General features: G+C 49.4%; 1 protein-coding gene across 2 annotated transcripts in view; it reads left to right on the top strand.

Annotated features, from left to right (window-relative positions):
- The window catches only part of PKD2L1 (polycystin 2 like 1, transient receptor potential cation channel), a 47,567-nt gene that overhangs the window by 6,151 nt on the left and 19,362 nt on the right, over positions 1 to 22,054 (top strand). For both annotated transcript variants that reach the window (XM_048506043.1, XM_048506042.1), the window contains exons 2-5: positions 271 to 384; positions 14,683 to 14,810; positions 15,441 to 15,694; positions 19,568 to 19,792. In XM_048506043.1, the coding sequence (XP_048362000.1) occupies positions 271 to 384; positions 14,683 to 14,810; positions 15,441 to 15,694; positions 19,568 to 19,792 (721 nt within the window). The remainder of the gene's footprint in view (positions 1 to 270; positions 385 to 14,682; positions 14,811 to 15,440; positions 15,695 to 19,567; positions 19,793 to 22,054) is intronic.

The following is a 22,054-nucleotide window of genomic DNA, read 5'->3' as shown; positions in this document are numbered from 1 at the left end:
CCCCTTTGAGTCACCTTACGGGGGGGGGGGTGTATAAATCCAAACTCTTCTTCTTCTTCCTTGTTTAGTTTCTACACCAGGCACTTTTCCACTGGGAAATGAGGGATTGATCCAGCATTTCTACTTGAGGGGTGGGAATCTCTGCCTGGCCACAGATCACCGGGGCACGTTATGCCAATCCCAGAGCTTCCATCCCAGCCTATTTCCACTGAAAGTAAATCATGATGAACAAGCTTGGCCATTTTATTCCTTGTATTGCTCCCTTTCCAGGACTGTGGGGCACGACTTTGACTGAAAACACAACTGAAAACCGTGAGCTTTATGTGAAGACCACGCTGCGTGAACTTCTGGTCTATGTGGTATTCTTAGTGGACATCTGCTTGTGTGAGTAGCGCATGTGGGTGTCCTACCAGGATGCAGGTGGTGCCCTCTTCCTTCCGGTTCAGAGGCCGGTGCAGGCAGCTCACAAAGGGGCGGGGTCAGGGAGGGAGGGAGGGAGGGGGGAGCGTCTGTTCGCATCCATTACAGCTGTGCCAAATATGCTCCAGCTTTACTTTGGGGGAATGGAAAAAATAACCATTTGGTAGAACTATTCCGTGAAATTTGGGGGTAGGGCGGTTTACCAAATCGAATGAATGAATGAATGAATGAATGAATGAATGAATGAATGAATAAATAAATAAATAAATAAATAAATAAATAAATAAATAAACCTCCACCTTTTGACGATGTAAATATTCCCATTTTTTCCCACTCCTTTCTGTATAATTTTTTTCCTGGGGCTGCTCAGGCACAGATGCCGTTTTTGTCACTGACAGTTGGGCAGAGGGCAGCTGTGCTGGTCTGCCGTAGAACAGGGATATTTGAGCCCAGGAGCACCTCTGGTGGGTTCAGCACAGCATCCATGTATAATGGGCTGGAACTTGTTTCCCTTCTTCCTGTCCACAGGTGTGCCCTTCACCCGTTCAGGCAGCAGTTGGAACCTGTGGAAACAATCCGGGTTGCTTTTGTGCCTTCACACAGAGACGCTTCTCTCTCTTTAATTTCCTGTAACATGTGCATAGCTGCGCAGGCATGCAGAAGTGAACCCCCGCAGTCATGCCGATTGTCCCACAGTCCTATTGGCTGCACCTGCATAGCTGCATATGTGCAATAAGCAAAACAGACAGAAAAAGAAAAAGATACCTCCCTGCACTGGCCAGACAATAATGAATGTGTTGCTGTAGATCAGTGATGGTGAACCTTTTTGAGACCGAGTGCCCAAATTGCAACCCAAAACCCACTTATTTATCTCAAAGTGCCAATGCGGCAGTTTAGCCTGAATAACCCCCTCGAGCCTGAATAACCCCCTTTAGCCTGCTGTAGCCTCCAGCAAGTCCCACATCCGCCGCTCTGCGCCTCTCTAGCATCTCTGATGCCTCTGCCCCCTCCCCCCCCCGGGCAGCAGCCACCTGGAGCGCAGGCACCAGGCCTGCCAGCCGAGTCCTCCCTGCTCACTGAGGTGCATGCACATCAAGTCCAGCAGCCCAGGTCAGCCTAGATGTGTGTGGGGCAATTCCCCCCCACATGACAAACTCTGTGCCACCTCTGACACCCATGCCATTGGTTCGCCACCACTGCTGTAGATCTATATGGCTGTCATAGTCGCTGCCAGGGGGAGAAAAATGGGCTTGCGGGACTTTGTACCCTGTCAGGTGCTCAGAGAATCTGTCCCCAACCTGCTGGGCTACCTGCACAGAATGGCGGGTGGGTGGGAAGATTCTTCCTGACAATGGATGGTGCAGAGCCAAAAGTGAATGGGTGGAAAGGAAGGGAATAAAGCGTTCTCCTGCCTGTGGCATTTGTGTGGGAATGCCTCAACCCAGGATTCTGCAAAAGGATCTTTGAAAATCCTGGGTTGAGGGGAATAAAATGGGCCAAACTTGTTTCGGGGATGGGACCTGTGTGAAATCGCCCCCCCCCCCCCGCCCACCCAAACAGTTCATATAATGCCCTGTGTACGTTCTATCTGGCCTGTATGGAATCCACATTAGAGCTCCACAAGATTTTCGAAATATGAGCTCTTGCAAGTCGAAGCTCCCAGATCAGTCACAGTCATTGATCCAGTTTGGGGGCAGACAGAGCCTTGGGCCCCTCTCCTCCCTTCTGCCTACAACAAGTCCCCACTGACTCCTCCTTCCCTGCCCTCCTGCCTGCCTACGTATCCTTCTTTTGTCTGTGAGACCCTCCCATGCCTTTTCTCCAATGGCACCAGGCAATTTGGGGATAAAGAGCAGTGTTGTGTAGTGGTTAAGAGGAGCGGACTCTAATCTGGAGAACTCCTCCACTTGAAGTCTGCTGTTCTCTCTGAACTCTCAGCCCCACCTACCCCACAAGGTGTCTGTTGTGGGGAGAAGAAGGAAAAGGAGTTTGTATACCGCTTTGAGACTCCTTGCGGAGAGAAAGGTGGGGTATACATGCGAACTCCTCCTCTTCACTGGCAAAAACAGGGAGTCTGAGGGAAGGGCACATTGGCAGGGTAGGCATGTGAAGAGCTGGTCAGTGGTTGTGGTCCTCACCTGGGTCCTGGCAGCTGCCTCACCAGCCCTGTCGCCTGCTGCGTTAGCCTAAGAGGTGTGGCGCCTCCCCTGACCGCCCCCCACCTCCCTTTACCTGGGGGTTGTCCGCCTAGCAGGCTCCCACCACTCCCCCTCCCCTGTTGTACCCTCACAGGGTGGGGGCTCCGCACCGGTCCCCCAGCTTGTTCCCCTGCACAGCTGGGCTGCAGGACCCTTCCACTCCCTGCCCTCCTGGGCTACAGAGCTCTCTTTCCCTGCCTCCTTACAGGACTCCCTTCCTCCCTCTTCCCACAGCCAACGCCCCAGAGCTTCCTTTCCCACCCCCTTATATTCCTTTCCCCCCATCTCCCTGCTTCGTCTGAGACTGGGCAAGCCCGGCTGGGCTCAGAGCCCCGCCCCCGCAGTCCCTCAACCTGGCGCGTTTGTGTCGGCAGATCGGTGGATCGCCTGGCCGAAGGATCAGTAGGTCGATGTATCGACATGGCGTCCGGTCCGGGTGCCAATGAATCGCCGTGTCGGGGCAGCGGCGTCCCGTCGGGGCGGGGAGGTGGTGGATCAGCCAGACAGCGAGTCGTCCCCTCTCCGGCCGCGGGCAGGGCCGCGGTCTCGCACGGCTCCGGAACAAGTCTGGGCACCGCGCTGGGGCTCGCGCCCGGACAAGAGGAGCCTCCATATTCCACAACAGTGTGGGGGCTGGGTTGCCAAACATTGGGGGGCACAGCTTTCAGGCTCTGTCCCCCACTCACTGTCCACCCTCACTGCTACTGTACAATCCATCCATCAGAAGTATTCAGAGGTCATGCGTTGATCTGGCCATGTGATGATTCAGAGGGACCAGGTGAAGTTAATTGAGAGGGAGAGCGAATCAGAACCGTGTCCGTGCGCAGACTTTGTGAAAAGTCATCATGTCTGTCATGTTCTGGGCCTGTTTCTGCTGCCCTTTCCTCAAGCGCCTGAGTCATCTGGTTCATCTCAAAAATGGAAGTGGCTTCACTCAGCTTGTTGAGAAGAGATGCCTCGAGAATCACCGAGTGCCAGGGGGGCGAACTGAGTATTGGGCTAAGATTTGGGAGATGCAGGTTCCAATCCCCACCACAGAAGCTCACTGGGGGACTCTGGGCCAGTCAACAACAACAACAACAACAACAAGCCTTTATTGGCATACAAAACAGGACAAAATTTCAGAGTAAAACAAGATTAAAAAACACAGTTAACATTACTAATTTCCAGTATAAAATTCAGGAGGTTGGGTATCTTGTAACCCTCTTGCCACTGGGAACATTGCAAGAAAATAGAATTCATATATTTCATGCGTATCTTATCATATTTAGGGCCTACAAACAGAGAGTGGTCAACCAGATCACAAGAACAAACCCTTTTAGAACGTTCTATATTCTTAGATCTTCCCTCCAGAAGAGCTGATGGCAACACATGACATCTGGCAGTAGCCAGAGCTCTCCTCGGGGTGGCTGTGGGCCAGTCACATACTCTTGGCCTGATCTATCTCACAGGGTTGTTGTAAGGATAAAACAGAGGAGAGCAGTAGAAGCCATCTTGGGTCGCTACTGTGGAGAAAGGTGGAATATAAATGTAGTAAGTAATAAATAAATAAAAGGGGCCTGTGGTTCAACTTAACAAGCTGCAGTACTGCAGTCAAAACTCTGCCTGGGACCTGAGTTCGATCCCACCGGAAGTCGGTTTCAAGCAGCTGGCTCAAGGTTTCTGAGGTCAGTAAAGTGAGTCCCCAGTTTGCTGGTGGTAAAGTGCAGAGGACTGGGGAAGGCAGTGGCAAACCACCCTGTAAAACACAGTCTGCCTTGTACACATTGTGAAGTGACATAATCCCCCATGGATCAGTACTGACCTTGTGCTTGCACAGGGGAGGAACCAAAGTAGAGCCTTAATTTTCTTCCTGGCCTGCAAACCTTTACTTCCAAAGTGGTTTCTTTCCCTTGTCCAGGAATCTACATCCCTTTGAAGATGCCTTCTCTTCCATGGGATTAAAAGGAAGGTTATAGATTTGAATGTACAGTAAAATAAAATGAATTTCTAGTGCAAAGTTAGCAGTTTACTAGCCCAGCCTGGTCCTCAGAAGGTTTGATCGTGGTCAGCTCTTGGATCGGAGACATCCAAAGAAAACTGGGGTTGTTGTGCAGAGACATGCAGTGAAACAGCAAACCACCTTTGTCCTCATTGGCCTCCCGTGGGTGTGGTTGGGGTTTCTTTTAGCGCCATCTGTTGTTTTAATTTTAATAATTTGATTGCTGTTTTATGGCTGTTTTAATCTGTATTTATTTGATGTTCACTGCCCTGAATCCAGCTAGGAAAGGGCAGGGTATAAATATGAATATAAATGAATAAAAATAAAATGTCTTGCCTTGAAAACCCCATGGGCTTTCCATGAGTCAGCTGCAAATTGACAGTCCAGAATTATTATTATTATTATTATTATTATTATTATTATTATTATTATTATTATTATTATTATTATTATTATTATTATTATTATTATTATTATTATTGTTATTATTGTTATTATTGTTATTATTATTATTATTATTATTATTATTATTATTATTATTATTATTATTAATGCAAAATTCAGTCATGAGTGCTCCCTCTTCCAACATGAAGATTATTAATTAATGACGCTCTAGAAGCTACCTGTATTTGCTTGAGCAGGCTTGAGTTTATATTGTGGCATACAACTCTTGCCCTGCAAATCCAGCAGGGTTGCCAGAAATTGTTTGAAACTTGATGGCACTTTCTGCCACATGCTAATAAGCATTTTATAAAATATCCGGCTTAATCACAGCAAACTATGCTGGATACAAATAATATGATGCTCCCATTTTTCAAGAATGTTTCCTCGGAGCTTTCTGATGTGTGAAAGGTGCAGTTAAAACTTCCACGAGACCATGACTTGGTTTAATGTGGGAAGGGTGACCAGGCTGATAACATGAGGGTAGTTCCCATTGTTCTCTCAAGGTGGATCTATGCAACTGTGTGCCGAATACGAAAGCACTTTGTAAAGGCAGAACAATGGGTGTTTGTTTTAGGAAGATTCATTGCTATCTCAAAGGAGCACCTGTGGTGTCTCATAGGGCAATGGGTCATATTTCATGCATACTGCGATAGAGTAGGCGCACTGATGATGGCTATCATTGGCAAGCAGGGGAACAAAATGCCTATCCCTCTTCCCTTACAGGCGTGAGGCTCTGACATGTACAAAACAGATGCTTTGAAAGTTTGTTGGTGCCTGTCAGAATTTCCCTGAACATCTAGCAATTGATGTTTCGACAAAGAGAGCACTTGTGTCTCTATGTGTGGATGGGTGCATGAGATAAGTTAGATCCTATTCACAGATTCTATCTCTTGCCTGCGTAAGGACAGCCAGCCTGTCTATGGCACAGAAGAGCCTTTTGTTCCAGGAATTAGACCAGCAAAGACGCTCCTGGTCAGCGCAGCAGCAGAGGAGTCACTGCTTTCCTGGTTTCTCCTCTTGTGGCCTTCAACTCCTCCTGTAGCTTTTCAAACCAGGGGAAATAAGAGTTAAAATACACTATCCAGCAAACCCATGATGCAGGGCACAATCACCCACTGGCTAGGGGTGGGGAAATCTAGGCTTGCCTTGCTCAACCCAGCAACCCGTGGGGTACTGGGGGTGGGGGGCAGCCATAAGCAACAGCAATAAGTGGGGAGAAAAGGGAAATTTTTCTTGGCTGCCACCACTCTCTCTGGTGTGGGTCTCAGGAGGGCTCAGAGCACCCTCTCTGCCCCAGACTATTTCCCAACAGGGAATACCTTTGCTGGAAAAACAATGCCAAATAGCAATGTATGGACAGTAGAAAAGGATAGTCTTTATTGCAATAAAGAGGAACACGCAGATATGAAGGCAGGGGGATGGGGGCTTTCCAGTGTTTTGCACTGAGTGTCACATGTACAACTATCTGCCAATAGAACACAAGTTGTGGGTGTGCCCTCGCTGCAATTAGGTCCTGGCACTCAGGGAACGTGTGGGTTCTCTTGAAGCCAAGGTGGCAGACCTGGAGAAGCTGAGTGAGGCAGAGTGGGTGACAGACAAGACTTTCAAGGACCTAACAGCCGGGTCCCACTCCCAAGGTGACATCTCTTCAGATGTCATGGAGAATGAAGGTCTTGGGGACGGAGGGTGCCAGTCTGAGGTGGGGGAAGATGCTCCCTTAGATGGGACCCCTTCCTTAGCTGGTGATCAGATATCCTCTCGCACTGAGGATACCCCTCTGGGAGGTGGGGGGCTACTCATAGTAGGTGATTCAATCATTAGGAATATAGAGAGTGGGGTTTATGAGAGGCGTGATGACCACATGGTGACTTGCCTGCCTGGTGCAAAGGTTGCAGATGTCACGCTTCGTCTAGATAGGCTGTTAGACAGTGCTGGGGTGGAATCAGCAGTTGTGGTCCACATTGGCACCAACGACATTGGGAAATGTAGCCAGGAGGTTCTGGAAGCTAAATTTAGGCTGCTAGGTAACGGGTTGAAGTCCAGGACCTCCAAGGTGACATTCTCAGAAATGCTACCTGTTCCACGCGCAGGGCAAGCTAGGCAAGCGGAGATACAGGTTCTCAATGCGTGGATGAGAAGGTGGTGTAAGGCAGAGGGTTTCAGATTTGTCAGGAACTGGGGACAAGACAGGCCTGTACAAAAGGGACGTGAAGTTTGGTTCAGGAGGTCCAAAGTTATTGACCCTCAAAGGTGTAGCCCCCATGTATTATCCCCCATTGGAAACAATGGGGGATGTGGCACCCCCTTTGGGAGTGCATAACCTTGGACTCCCTGAACCAAACCTCACCAAACCTGGGTGATAGCATCAGGAGAGTCTCCTGAAACATCCCTGAAATTTTGGTGCTGCTAGCCTAAAAACTGCGCCCCCTGCAGGCCAAAAACGGAAAACCTGCTAAAATACCAAAAAAATCCACAAACAAACCCTGCATTTTTGGCGGCCACCACAAGGGGGCACCCTGGGCAACTCCCCACTTTGCCCAATGGGCATTACACCCCTGCCCAAGGGCACCTGGTGGGATACTGCGAGTAGCAGAGTGCTGGACTAGATGGACTCTGGTCTGATCCAGCAGGCTCTTTCTTATGTTCTTAAGGGGTCTTCAAAGAATAGTCGAGTAGCAAGACAATTTATACACTACCAGTATTGCCCCCTGATTGATTCTTAGACCCGCTAACGTAATATCCCAGAGTTATTAACTAAATAATGTGTATTTATAACTGAGTGGGAAAATTTTGACAATTTCTAAACATGCTCTCTTTTTTTGTGGCTATTTTATCTTGCGGGGACATACGTATCCTGTTTTTCAACTGCAAACTGATATCCTGTTTTCCTTACCTCTTATAGTCACTTCCTACACCTTTTATGTGACCAAATGAGGTGTGAAGACCCAGACAGAATAACAAACAGTTTATTAAAGAGGTCTAATAACAACAATAATTCAATGCACATATAAGCCCATAAACGAACAAATGAAAACCCTGACATCAGTGGTGTAGCTAGGGAAAATGGCACCCGGGGCAAAATCTGAGTTTTGCACCCCCCCCCCCATATGGGCAGCTCCCTCCCCCACCACAACCAAACAACTTTTTTGTACCAGGTCATCTCAAAGTCACCATCACATTATAGAACATGCCCCAACACACAAATCTGAACACACCCAGGGCTCCCTAGTTTAAACAACATTGGAAGTGATGCTATTTTTTGAAGGGGGGAATCCACCTTGAAACAGCATCACTTTTAATGTTGTTTAAACTAGAGAGGCCAGATTCTCCTTTTAAATCCACCTTAAAGAGAGACTCTGGGCTCCCTAGTTTAAACAACATTGAAAGTAATGCTATTTCAGGGTAGATTCCCCACCCACCCCCCAAACAGCATCATTTTCAATGTTGGTTATTGTGGGTTTCTGGGCTGCGTGGATCCTACCGGTTCAGACCTTGTTCCTAATAGCTCTATCGGCATCTGTGGCTGGTATCTTCAGAGGTGTATCACAGAGCGAAGTCTGTTATACACTGTGTCCAGACTTCTCTTATAACAGACTTCTCTCTGTGATACCCCCCTGAAGATGCCAGCCACAGATGCAGGCAAAATTTTAGGAACAAGATCTACCAGACCACAGCCATACAGCCTGTAAAATCCACAACAACCAGTTGAATCTGGTTGTGAAAGCCTTCAACAATACTTTCAATGTTTTTTTTTAATCTAGGGAGCCCAGATTCTCCCTTTAAATCCATGAAGGGGGGGGTCATTTAAAGTGAGAATCTGGGGGAAATTTGAGGGTGCCTGTCACGGGAGCAATGTTTAAGCTAACAGTACCAAAATTTTAGGCTATCTTCAGGAGACTCTCCTGATGAAACCACCCAGGTTTAGTGAAGTTTGGTTCAGGGGGTCAAAAGTTATGGACCCTCAAAAGGGTAGCCCCATCTACCATTAGGTCCCATTGGAAACAATGGGGGATGGGGGCACCCCTTTTGGGGGTCTATAACTTTTGACCCCCTGAACCAACCTTCACCAAACCTGGGTGGAATCAGCAGGAGACTATCCTGGTGATACCACCTAGGTTTAGTGAAGTTTGATTCAGAGAGTCCAAAGTTATGGACCCTCAAAATGGTAGCCCCATCTACTATTAGCTCCCATTGGAAACAATGGAGGATAGGGACACCCACTTTGGGGGTCCATAACTTTGAACCCTCTTAAGTGTAAGGTTGTGGGTTGATTTCTGCCCGTCAGCCTGGCCTTGGAGATATTCCTCGGACTGGGCTGCGTGTCCAGGACTGCTGATATCGCTAACCTTGCTGTCTATCTGTGCTTTCTATATGTGTGTGAAATCTTACTTTCTGTTCGCGTGAGAACTTACATTGCAGGTTGGAGTTTTGGGAGTGTTTGCTTTGTGCTGTGGGCGGGGGTCAGAGAAGCTCGTAAAAGCAGCTGTCTGGTGGGGAAAGGTCAGAGTCTGCATTTCCTGTATTGTGCATCATGGAAGTTTAAGAAATAAAGAACTGTTACAGTTACTTTAAGTCTGGTCCTTTCAGGTTCCTTACATTATGCAGACTCTCCACATTTCCTCGGAGTAACCGTGGCCTCCAACCAGCCACGTTACCCGATCCTGTTGGACTCTGATGTCTTTCGGCATGCAGAAGTTGAAATTTTGGGGACCGTTGAATTCGGAGTATGAGGAGGGTACGGTAGCCCCCAAAGAGGGCTCCGTCTCTTCTCTCCCCGCATCTGTTACATCACGGGAGCTGTAGGAATCCGTCTCCCTGGTGGCCCTCTCCAGGCCTCGGCTCAGCCGAAGCATGGCCTTCCTCCAACTGCAAGAGCAAGTGGACGAGGCTACCCTGATGGCCAGACGCACAGTATCTACCGAATGCCTAGAGGTGCGTCGTGACCTGTGTGATCCAGGTGGCGGAGTGTCGATGGATCGTGCCCCTCGAGAGCTGCACATCACCACCCGCCAACATGTGGATTATAAACCGGTGATACGAACAGTCACCGAAGAAATTGGGTTGTCAACCATCCATGGGGACACCCAAGGATCTCTGGAGAAGTTTTTGGATCGTCACCTCGAGGAACCTCCCCTTGAACACCAATGGCAAAGTACCAGGGCTCGCCCCAAGGTTGCTTCTCGCTCCTCAGCTCCCCGGGAATCCATGGATTCTGTTCTGCCTGATTTTGGACCGTCAGCGGCCCTACCTGCGACTGGGGATGCATCCAAGGGCATAGTGGACTTAACACGGGGATCCCGGATTCGACTTTCTTTTGCAGAAGATCCCCGTGATCGGGACCCACTGGATCCGGCTGACCCACCAGGAGCTGCCTCCTTACGTGAAGGAGATCTGGCGCGGCCCCTTGAACCGGACCCAACCCGTTGGGCCACCCAGCTGGAGGCTCTCGAAGTGGCTGAGCGGGACTGGCAACAGGAACGGGAAGCCCTTATTGAGGAACGCAAACAGCAACGCCAAGAATTCGAAGAAGAACTGGCTCGGGAGAAAGAAGTCCTTCAACTACAATTCCTACATGATCTGACGATCCAGGATAAGGTGACGGAACAGTCCAGGCTCGATCTCCAACGCCAGAGAGAAAGTTTGAAGGCTCTTCGCACCCAGGGGGAGGTCGACTCCGTGATGCAGCAGGCCAAGCGAGCAAGATTGCAACGCGAGAGAGACACCCTAGATTGACAACGAGAAGCCCTCGCGCACAAAGAGAGGGAACTCGAGGAATTGGAAAGAGTGCTCCGAATTGACAGAAGGCCTACCTTACCGGCAACTCGTCCCGCCCCAACACTGGCGGACATTGCAACAACGACTGGTCCCCCCGTCGCTGCTGCTCCTCGAGTCGGTGCTGTACCCCCACCACGAGCAGCAGCTCCCCGGCCGCAGCCTAGGGTTATCCTCCCACCGGTTCTGCCTCAGCCGCCGCCTGCACCAGTTCAGCCTCCGATACCGGCCCCCGCACCAATTCCTGCACCTCGACTTGCGCCGGCTCCGGGCTGGGGCTATCCTAGACCTCGTATCCCAGCACATTTTGATGGGACCGCTTCCAAGTTACCCTACTTTATCCTGCAGTTAGATGCCCACATGCAGGAATTTGATGACTTTTATCGTCACTTATATATGATGATGTCTCGAAAAAATTCGAGACATCGGGTCCGTTTTGGACGGGGAGGCTGCTGAATGGTTCGTGGAGCTATTTGAACTGGAGGCTGATGAACTACAAACTGTAGTTGAACTACTCCAGGGACTCCGACTTCACTTTGAGGATAAAGACGTGGTCAATAAGGCCAGAAAGACTCTAAAAACCATCAAACAGGGCAATCGTCCTTTTGCCGACTTCGCCCGGGAATTCCGTGCAGCTGCCAGTAAAATTCCCGATTGGCCTGATCGCATGAAATGCGAATACTTCTTTGAAGCCGTGGATCCGGAGATCCGAAAATGGGCAGTTATGCACCGAGAGCCCCGTACGATAGCTGAATGGATTGAGGTTGGCAGTGCTATTGCTTACATGTTCCAATGTGCCTTCGGGGAAACAACAGCCATCCAAGACAGCCGCTGCCCCGACGAAAAAGGCCACCAGTGGAACACTGGCCACCGAATCCACATCGGATCATTGCCACCGTCTAGGGTTATGCCTCTATTGTGGGGGTCCGGGACATATGGCAGCCAACTGTCCGAAGAAAACTAAGGCCCCTACTCAAGTTAACAGCCAAAACTCCCCACAAGCCAGGGACGAAAGCCCCTCAGGGAGTGTCGAAAGCAATGCTGGAGGATGACTTGGAAGAATTTGAGGCCAAGGAGGAACCAGGGAGCGCCATGAGTCTTTCGTCGGTCCCTTCGGAGGAAACTCCCCCGCCAGACGCGGTCAGTGATGGTGGTGCCCCCATAACAATCATGACTTCTTTAGCCAACCCTGTTAAACACACGCGCATCCTTGCGCGTGCTCTAGTAGACTCTGGTTGTTCTCACTGCCTAATGAGACCCCAAGTTGCCGAACAATTGGGTCTTGAGCGGATTGCTTTGGCCAAACCCATTCCATTTACCCAGATGGATGGCAGCCTGTTGGGAAGCGAAGGTCCCGCGCGCTTTAGAACCCAGCCGGTGCTCTTGCGTTGTGCATTTCCTGTATTGTGCATCATGGAAGTTTAAGAAATAAAGAACTGTTACAGTTACTTTAAGTCTGGTCCTTTCAGGTTCAAACTTCACCAAACTTGTCTGGAATCATCAGTAGAGTCACCTGATGATACCCTGATATTTTGGTGCCGCTAGCCTAAAAACTGCGCCCCCTGAAGGCCACAAATGGAAAAAAACACTAAAAAATAGAAAAACCCACAAAGAAACCTGCAATTTTTGCGCCCACCACAAGGTGGTGCCTGGGTCATTTGTCCCCGGTTGTCCCCATGGTAGCTACGCCTCTGCCTGCCACATCTACCTTTACTGGCCCTAGACACTGTCTCCTGGAATTGGCACCAGGCCAGGCCACCCCTTTCCTGGATGAGGCATCTGGCCCTCTACCGCAGCCTCCCTTTTGGGCAAGGCCTTGTATCCCTTCTTCCGATGCACCACCCCTCCATCCCAATTGGCTGTCAGACCCTGGGCCCAAAAATAATAGAAACTGTAGATTTGCTCTCAAGTCTTTATTTCAAAGCAAAGGGCAAACATCAGCAAAGACAATTCTAAAGATCCTGCACTTGCCTCTATTCCCCAGGCTCCCTGCCCCCGCCCCCCGTAGCCAAACGGTTCACTCTATCCCTAGAACAAAGCACAGAATAGCTGGGAACATTTCACACTTGATAAGCAGATGCCGTTTCCGGCTCCAAGGCTGCAGGCAGTGGGAGCGCGATAGCTGGACACCTGGAGAGAAGGAGGCCCTACAGTTCCCGTGCAAATGCCTGCCACCCCAACCGTCAAGCTCAGGCCTGACATTGGCCCTTCTTTCCCCTCCAAATCGTTTACCAGTCACAAGGCCTAGAGGGGTGCCTGAGAAATGTAGACCCACTTTGACATAGGCCTCCCTGGGCCTGTAGGCCACGGGCACTCCAGGCCTGGGGTCATGGCAGTCATAATGGGATATCCCTTCTGGGGCAAACCCAAGTCAAAAGCTTTGCTGTAATCTGTGAACCGCGAGCTGATTTTGATGGACTCTGTTTCGGTGACTTGGAAGAGCTCTGTTGATAAACCATCTGCTCCTGGTGGTTTGTTTCTCCCAGTTGCTCTCAGTGCCTCTTTCACTTCTTAAAAGTATTCTTCTTAGAAGGGATCTGCCATTCTTTCATCTCTTCTTTGTAGTCCTCCAGTGTATCGTTCCCATCTTTTTTTGTCCAGTTCAGTTAAGGATTTTCCATGTTGATCTTTTTGCATGCCTAACTGTGCTTTACATTTCCCTTTGATTTCTTGGAACTTGTGGAAAAAATGTTGTTGTTCTCTTCTTTTTTGTCACTGGTTTTTATAATAGTTCTATCTATTGGATAGACCTATCCAAGGGGGGAGGCCGAATCTGGCACTGGAGGCGGCACAGGCCTACACCAGAGATTTGCCTTCCCTGGGATGCTCGCCCTGGTGGACAGGTAGACCCACTAGCAGAGATAAGACAGCATGCCTGGGCTACCACCATGTAGGCCTGCCTGGGAGATGTGGATGGAGGTCTGAGCAGTGGTGGGATCCAAAAATTTTAGTAACAGGTTCCCTCGCCAGCCCACCCCCTCAGCAAAGGGGGCAGAGGCGTACCTAGGCAAACCTGAGCCCTGGGCAAAACCTGAGTTGGATGCCCACCCATGGGCAGCCACCCCACTACGACCCCAAAAATTTTTTTTGCACCAGGTCATTTCTAAATCATCATCACATTATAGAAAATGCCCCAACTCACAAATCTGAACACAGCAATGGTGAAACACACAGGTTCTTTGATAGAGACTGGTGCGATAAAAGGTACGAAAGGCTACAATCAATGAACTGTAGTACCTGAAAGGGATTAACCCAGTTCAGGGAGTGACATTATTAGTCGCAATTGCTATATGGAACCTTCACGTTCTAAGGCAGTCTGCCTCTTGGGGAGGGGAGGGCGTGGAGATGGAAAAGCGGACCCAATTAGTATCCCCCTCTCGGCACACACAAATAATTAGTAACCCCCTCTCGGGAACTGGTGAGAACCTGCTGGATCCCACCTCTGGGTCTGAGGCCCTGGGGCCCTCTGGCAAGCCATAGGGTAAAAATGTTTTCTCCTTTCTCTTGCATTCTCCTCTCCTTTGGTGCAAAACCATTCATCTGTCATTGACTTGCGGATAAGTCACTGGCTTGGTCTGAGAGAGTTTGAAATTAAAAATGGGTAAGGTTTTGCCTTTGCTGTTTCTGTTGGTGTGGAAGCAGTTCAGGTTTTGATCTTGCAGCAGAATTTCTAATTCTGTATCCTTGACCGGATAAACACTGTAGGATGAAGATTTTCCTGTCATTCAGACCTAAAATATTCTTCCACTGGTAGAATTTCCTCCCGGTGGCTTTTCTATACCAGCTTTGCTTATTGGAAGCCTGCTCTGACCACGGAGTAAGTCACAGAAACTAATTGTGACCCATTTTCCATTTCCACTTCCTTAGTGACCTATGGGATGACAAGTTCAAATGCCTACTATTACACCAAAGTTATGTCTGATCTCTTCTTACAAACTTCTGCAGACAATGGTGTCTCCTTCCAGTCCATTGGAAGCATGGCGGACTTCTGGGCTGTGAGTATCAATGAGGTTTGCATGCACAGTTCCTCCTGACGAAAACTGTAAACTGTTGCCCCTTGGCTAAAGCAGCCATGACCTCTCTGGAAGAGTGCCACAGCGCACTGCATTCAGGGCCAGCATCTGGAAGCTGATCTGACTCCCTTTTCAATTTGTGCAAACTTTGATGTTTTAGGATTGAACACATGGCAGTGGGAGGAACCATTTCCAGGAAAGAATCAGTGGCTACGAGCACAAGTTGGCTGTATGCACAAGGTGTTATCTGGAGAACACCCATTTAGTTATTGCCGTTGTGCGTTATGATTGGTGAGCAAATCACAAAAGAGCCTGTGTGTTGCCCGTCCCTCAACACACATGCAGGATGCCCATTCCACCCCTTTCCACACCCAACACAGCAAAGCCTTTATTTTCCTGCCGTTCCCTACCCTAATTTCTGACCCAAGAGCCTTTTTGAAATGAGATTTGCCCAGAATTCCTCAGTACTTCCTGTCCCATTTTGCCAGTGAGAAAGCCAGGATTTCTCTCTTTGTGAGTCAGAAACTGATTTCTAGGAGGCCAGTCCATGTTCTGTGGTGCAGCTGTCTTGAATTACCTGCCTTTGTTTCCTGTTTCTCTGTATTTCCACAGTATACTCAGGGCCCCTTACTAAATAGTTTGTACTGGACCAAATGGTACAATAATGAGTCACTGGGCCAGAACACTCAATCATACATCTATTACGAAAACTTGCTCCTCGGTGTCCCTCGACTGCGGCAGCTGAAGGTCCAGAACAACTCTTGCTCTGTGCATGAGGACTTCAAAGAAGACATCTTCGGCTGCTATGATGTATACAGTGAGGAGAAGGAAGACAGATCCTCCTTTGGGCTCCTCAATGGAACAGCGTAAGTGGATCGCAACAAGGATTTCCAAATCAGGAACAGGAAATGGTGGAAGATTTGGAGGTGGAGTCTGGGGAGGAGGGTGGTGTTTGGAGAGGGGAAGGGCATCAACAGGGGATAATGCCATAGAGCCCATCCTTCAAAGCAGCCATTTCCTCCAAGGCATAGGTGTCAAACTCGCGGCCCTCCAGATGTTATGGACTACAGTTCCCATCATCCCCTGCCAGCATGATGCTGGCAGGGGATGATGGGAACTGTAGTCCATAACATCTGGAGGGCCGCAAGTTTGACACCTGTGTTCCAAGGGAATAGATTACTATAGCCTGGAGACAGGTTGTAATTATGGGACATCAACAGGCCTCATCTGCAAGTTGGCAACCCTAGGATTGCCTTTTGCAAACATAATGACACTCCCCTCCACAGAAATACCTCTGTGTGTTAAGTACCATCAAGTTAGTTCAAAATTATGGCAAACCTTTGAATCAGTGTCCTCCAAAACATCCTACTGTTAAGAGCCTTGCTCAGGTTTTGCAAACTGAGGATTGTGGCTTCTTTGATTAGGTCATTCTGTGTCTTTTCCTTCTGCCTTTAACTGTTCTTAGCATTGTTGTCTTTTCCAGTGACTCTTGTCTCGCTCGCAGTGTGAACTAAGCACAAGAGTCTCAATTTAAGCATTTTAGCTTCTAGATTTGATCTAGAATCCACTGATTCTGCATTTGATCTAGAACCTATTTATCTTTTTGAAGAAAAGTAGAAGAAGAGTTGGATTTCTATCCCCCCTTTCTCTCCTGTAGCAGACTCAAAGGAGCTTATAATCTCCTTGCCCTTCCCCCTAACAACAAACACCCTGTGAGGTGGGTGGGGCTGAGAGAGCTCCGAGAAGCTGTGACTAGCCCAGGGGTAGGGAACCTGCGGCTCTCCGGATGTTCAGGAACTACAATTCCCATCAGCCCCTGCCAGCATGGCCAATTGGCCATTCTGACAGGGGCTGATGGGAATTGTAGTTCCTGAACATCTGGAGAGCCGCAGGTTCCCTACCCCTGGACTAGCCCAAGGTCACCCAGCTGGCGTGTGTGGGAGTGCACAGGCTAATCTGAGTTCCCCAGATAAGCCTCCACAGCTCAAGTGGCAGAGCGGGGAATCAAACCCACTCCTCCAGATTAGAGCACTCTTTCTGCTCTTAACCACTACGCCACTGCTGCTCCTTTTTGGTGCTCCATAGCCCTGACTTGGCTAGCCCAGGCTAGTCTGAACTCATCACATCTCAGAAGCTAAGCAGGGCTGACCCTCACAAGTGTTTGGGTGGGAGACCTCCAAGGAACACCAGGGCTATGACATGAAGGCAGACAACCCACCTCTTGCCTTGAAACCCCCACGACAGTCTTCATAAATCAGATGTGACTTGACAGCAAAAAATAAGTTGTGGAATAAGGCTGTCCATGGAATATCAGGCTTGAAAAATGCAAATTTACATTCTTTTTTATTCGAAATAGGAGAAAGCCTTTTGATACAGAATAGGAGACGGCTATAAATGTGCTGGTTTGCACTGATTTTTTAAAGGGGAGGTACTACCTCTCTTGCTTATGGACCAGTAACTTTGTGGTGGGAGTGGGGAATTAGTGAGAACAGACTCTTGGATTAGCAAAAGGTTGGGCAAACTCGAGACCTTGATGGCTTATGTATATACTGAGGTCAGCTTTTGAAAGAAACTCTCAGGAGAGTGAATAAAGTTTAACAAGTTTTATTGGGATAATGAGGGTACACAAGCACACAATAATAAAAGCAGCAGAACACACACCCAGTCCTAAGATATAAGCAGTTGTAAGGGGATAGATCTGGAATAGATGAGGGAAATGGGGAATAAGGGTTATAGTCACCTCATCTTGGAGCAGAATGGTCCCATGAGCAGAGCTGAGTGACCTGTGCTTAGCTCCGGAAGAACAGAATGTTGTGGAGTAATATCACAGACAGAGAGCTGTCCAGAGATATTGACCACTGAGTACTGGGTGAGGGGGCTTCTTATAGGGAAAAGGGGACCCTGAGGGTTATGTAGGGTTAACCCTTTAATCACCCAGGACAAAGAGGAGTCCCGCCTTTCCAAGGAAAGACAAGAGACAGACATCAACCTTAATGGTTGTGTCATTGATCTAATGCAATTGGCCATACTGGCAGGGACTGATGGGAATTGTAGTCCATAACATCTGGAGTGCCAAAGGTTCGCCACCACGGATCTAATGGGTTGAGGCATCAGCTGCCAATGCAAAGAATGCACTCCCCATTTTGGCACTGCATTGATAGGCACCCCAGGGGTTGACCGAGATGGATAGAAACACAGTTGTCCTCCGAACAGAATTCCCTTGGCCCACCATGTGTCGATCTAGCAACAACTTGGTGACATCACAATCTGCAATATCTATGCAGCGCTTTGTCAAGGATACTTCTGATGTGTGTGTGTGTGTGTGTGTGTGTGTGTGTGTGTGTGTGAGAGAGAGAGAGAGAGAGAGAGAGAGAGAGAGAGAGGCTTCCATTTTAAGGAATTATTTGGGCTAAAAAACAATTATAAGTAAAAAAAATCTTGGAATAATAGACCCTGATGGACGGTGCTGCTTCAGTCAAGCAACCAGCAGCATCACAGCTAGTCCATAAGGAATCAGGTAGCCATGGTTATCAATGCGGGTGTGTTTTTTAAACTTTCCAAAGCAAAGATCTCAAATTCACACACTAACAAGTGAAGAAACAGCCACTGCCCGTTGCCGCCCCCTCCGTTCCTTGTGAGAGATGGAGGACCAAACAAAGATATTCCAGCAGCCACAGCAGACCCGTGGCCACGGCTGCCGTTTCAGAGAAGATTTGGGGCATTTAAGAAACAGCCGTGTGCCTTTTCAAGTGCAGAAGCACCTTCTCGATGAGTGTTTCAGTACTTGAAAAGCCAAACAGGGGAACAAGATTGCCTGATCCCCTTGTGTTGAGGATCCAATCCTGTGGCACTTTTTAAAATTCCAAATTCTTGTCTAACATGGCCACAACAGCCACAGGTAGGACTTGTAGCCACCGTTACATCTAATGTGACCTCCCTAATCATGCGGGAATTGATTCTGTGAGTGCTTGAAGCATTTTTCATTATTGATTAACAAGTTCAATTAAATCAATTGCCAGTATTATACATTTCCCCAGTGATCTCTCAGTCCATGAAGGCTATTTGGGAACTTCTGTTGAACCAAAATTCAGCACCCCCTTCATGCTAGAGAATTTTTTTGTAGGATCATTTCAAGATACTGGCTGGTTATCCCTGGGGCAGCTGCTGTGCGCTGGCAGCTGGAGTGCAGCGAGGCGAGAGATCTTGTCCTGGCTCACGCCAGCAGGGGAAGCCCATCGGGGCAAGATTTCTTATCCTGACTTGCTTCCTCTTGCCCCGCCTGTGCGTCTTGGTTTCCTTGTGGGAAGTGAGGACACTTCTGGTGAGACTTCTTGTGTGCCAGAGCAGGGCAGGGGCATGCCAGAGCCAGCTGCGGGTGATCGGCTGCTGATCTTGAGCAGTGAAGCCCTCAGTGGACTGTTTCTAGGATACTGGCAGGAGCTGTGAAAATGCCTCACCTGCCTTAGGCCCAATCTCCCTTTCGGTGTCAAAGGACTCTCATTTGGAGAACCAGGTGCGATTCCCCTCTCCTCCACATGAGTGGTGGACTCTAGTCTGGTGAACTGGGTTTGTTTCCCTATTCCTCCCCATGAAGCCTGCTGGATCACCTTGGGCCAGTCACGGTTCTCTCAGAACTTCCTCAGTCCACACACAGGCAGGCAATGCCAAACCACCTTCAATGGCTCTTCCCCCCCTTTCCTCTCTCCCCCCACCCCTGGGCTAATATTGTGTTTGTGCAGGTGGCAATACCACACAGAGGAAGAACTTGATGGCTCGTCTCACTGGGGCAGATTAACAAGTTATAGCGGAGGAGGGTATTATGTAGACCTCAAAATGACCCGAGAGGAAAGCATCGCCACCCTTCAAGTCTTGAAAGAGAACTTGTGGCTGGATCGGGGAACACGCGTGACTTTCATCGACTTCTCTGTGTACAATGCCAACATCAACCTCTTCTGTGTGCTCAGGCAAGTGGTCTCCTCTCTAGCCAGCCCAGCTGTAGGGTGAGATCCTGCAGTGGGGCAACCAGGTTTTGAGAGCAGCATGCCTGCTTTTCTTCCCCCATTACCTTCCCCAGCGCATGAGGCTTTCTGAAACATGGGAGTGCCATGTAGGGCGGGGGGACCCTCTTCTGCACAATATTGTGTGTACCTTGTCATTTTTGTGTGGGCAAGGGTGCTGGCCGCCGATTGAAGGAGGAAGAATTGTTACACCAGTACTCAGGAACTTCATGTTGTAAAGGGGAGGGGGCGTGGGAGGCTTCTGCACGCTAAAGCTTTGAGGAACGAGATGCCATGAAATGCTGCTCCGCTCAGCTACAAGTGTGAGATGCTGCTTTGTCAGGCCCACTTCAGGGTATGAATTGCTGAAGTGAGTGTGAGACACTTCGTGGTTCCATCCCCAGCTGGAGGAGTAAACAGGTGTCTGAGAGAGGGGGCTCCTTGTAGCAGCCATCGGCTGTGCCGGCGTTGTTAGCAGCTCAGCTGCTGTGCTGTTTATGCACAGCACTCCCTTTTTGTCTGTCACCCCAGCCCTTCTTTCCACCCCCAGAGTCTCCAGCTGCATGCTCTTAGGGCCAGAGCAAGAACGGACAGACGGGGCAGTGAAAATGGCCCTGGGGCAAGCCCAACCGAACACTCCCCGTGGAGACACAACCCTGCCCCTCAGGAACCACTGAACTCAGTGGCACCTATTGTGGGCGTGGGCTCACCCTTTGCTTCATTCATCCCACAAAAAGGCAGTCATGCAGGAGGGGACGACTGGTGCGCGGCCTCCCACTACCCACAAAACAACCTTTGGGGGCCCTGGCACCGTTGCTGTGACTTGGCCACCCACATCAGTGGCCCATCAGAAAGGTTCCCTGTGTAAGGATCTGTTACTCCAGTCAATAAGTGAAACTCATGAAGCCCCGGCAATGAGCTTTACCGAACCATGCCTGGACCCCAGGGACGAGTCCCCTGAGCTGGGGGCTCTGGCTCCTGCCCCTGCTCATTTGGCATTCCCCCTCCCCCTTTTCCCCAAACAATGTGCAACAGACAAGAGAGAGAGAGAGAGAGAGAGAGAGAGAGAGAGAGAGAGAGAGAGAGAGAGAGAGAGTATTGTTATGGAGTCAGAGCCTGCGGAAGACTCCCCCTTGGTCCCAGGAAATGGGAGAGGAGGAGGACGTATGCCTGAATCACTAGTTACAAAGCGAGGCAATAGTAGAGCCATCCAAACCCCAAGCAGTGATAACGAGCCAGGCGTGGCCTTGGACTAGAGGCAGGCAGTGCCGGACTCCGCGGAGCTAGGCCGGTCTCGGGGATGCTGGGCCTGACACCCTGTCAGTGAAATGGGCAATCCACCCCCCCCCCCCCGGTCCAGCAGGCATCCAGCCCCTGGCTCCAGGGGTTTATGTAGTGCTGGTCTTGGGCCATGACTGGCTGCAGGCCTGACTGGAATCAGTGCTCAACCGAAGCGGCCCAGGCAGGACGGGAGGAGGGGGAAAGCGGTTTAATGTGTGTCTCTTCATTGACTTCCGTGGCCCAGGAGGAGCAGGACGTGGCCCTGGGGGCATATTGGATCAGGAGGAAGCTAACTACTTCCCTACACTCCCTCTAGTATACCCATCTCCTCCTGTTTCCTGGCCCTGACACCAGTTTACTTGTGACATATTGGATTTACAGCCACGTAATTATGATCTGGCAACTTCCTTTTGCCGTGGTGACTAAGGACGCTGGGAGAGCCATGAATCAGCTCCCAGAGTTTTAAAAATTCTAAAATAACTAGCATACTTTGGACCAAGACCCTGCTGCAAAGAGAGTGGTTAGCTCGCTCTCCTGGCACCATTTTCTTAATTTCAGACTGTCCTGTGGAGCTATTGTTTGTCCCACTGAGGAGCAGATGGCTACTGATAAAGGTGGGCTTCCAGAAGGCCCATAGCAAATGCGGTTGCTTCAGGTCAGGAAAATGACATGGGGGGATGGCTTTAAACCCCCTGCCTTTGAGACATAGTCCTCGTATGCATCGGACAGCCACATGCTTGCTATTTAATTTGTTTAGAAAATACAAGGAACTCCATTCACAGAAATCCCATGTTCACATAGGGTTGGGCTCTTGATAAGGGATTTGGTTCCAATCCCATCTTCATCTAGCAGACCACTGAACCTGAGTACAGGATTGTGCTGTTAGTCAACAAACCTTGAATGACATTTTTTTATAATGTAGATTTGGTCATGGAACACAACCAATTG

The sequence above is a fragment of the Sphaerodactylus townsendi genome, linkage group LG08 (assembly GCF_021028975.2).
Source record: "Sphaerodactylus townsendi isolate TG3544 linkage group LG08, MPM_Stown_v2.3, whole genome shotgun sequence".
NCBI lineage: Eukaryota > Metazoa > Chordata > Lepidosauria > Squamata > Sphaerodactylidae > Sphaerodactylus > Sphaerodactylus townsendi.
This window is presented reverse-complemented; position numbering and strand designations above follow the sequence as displayed.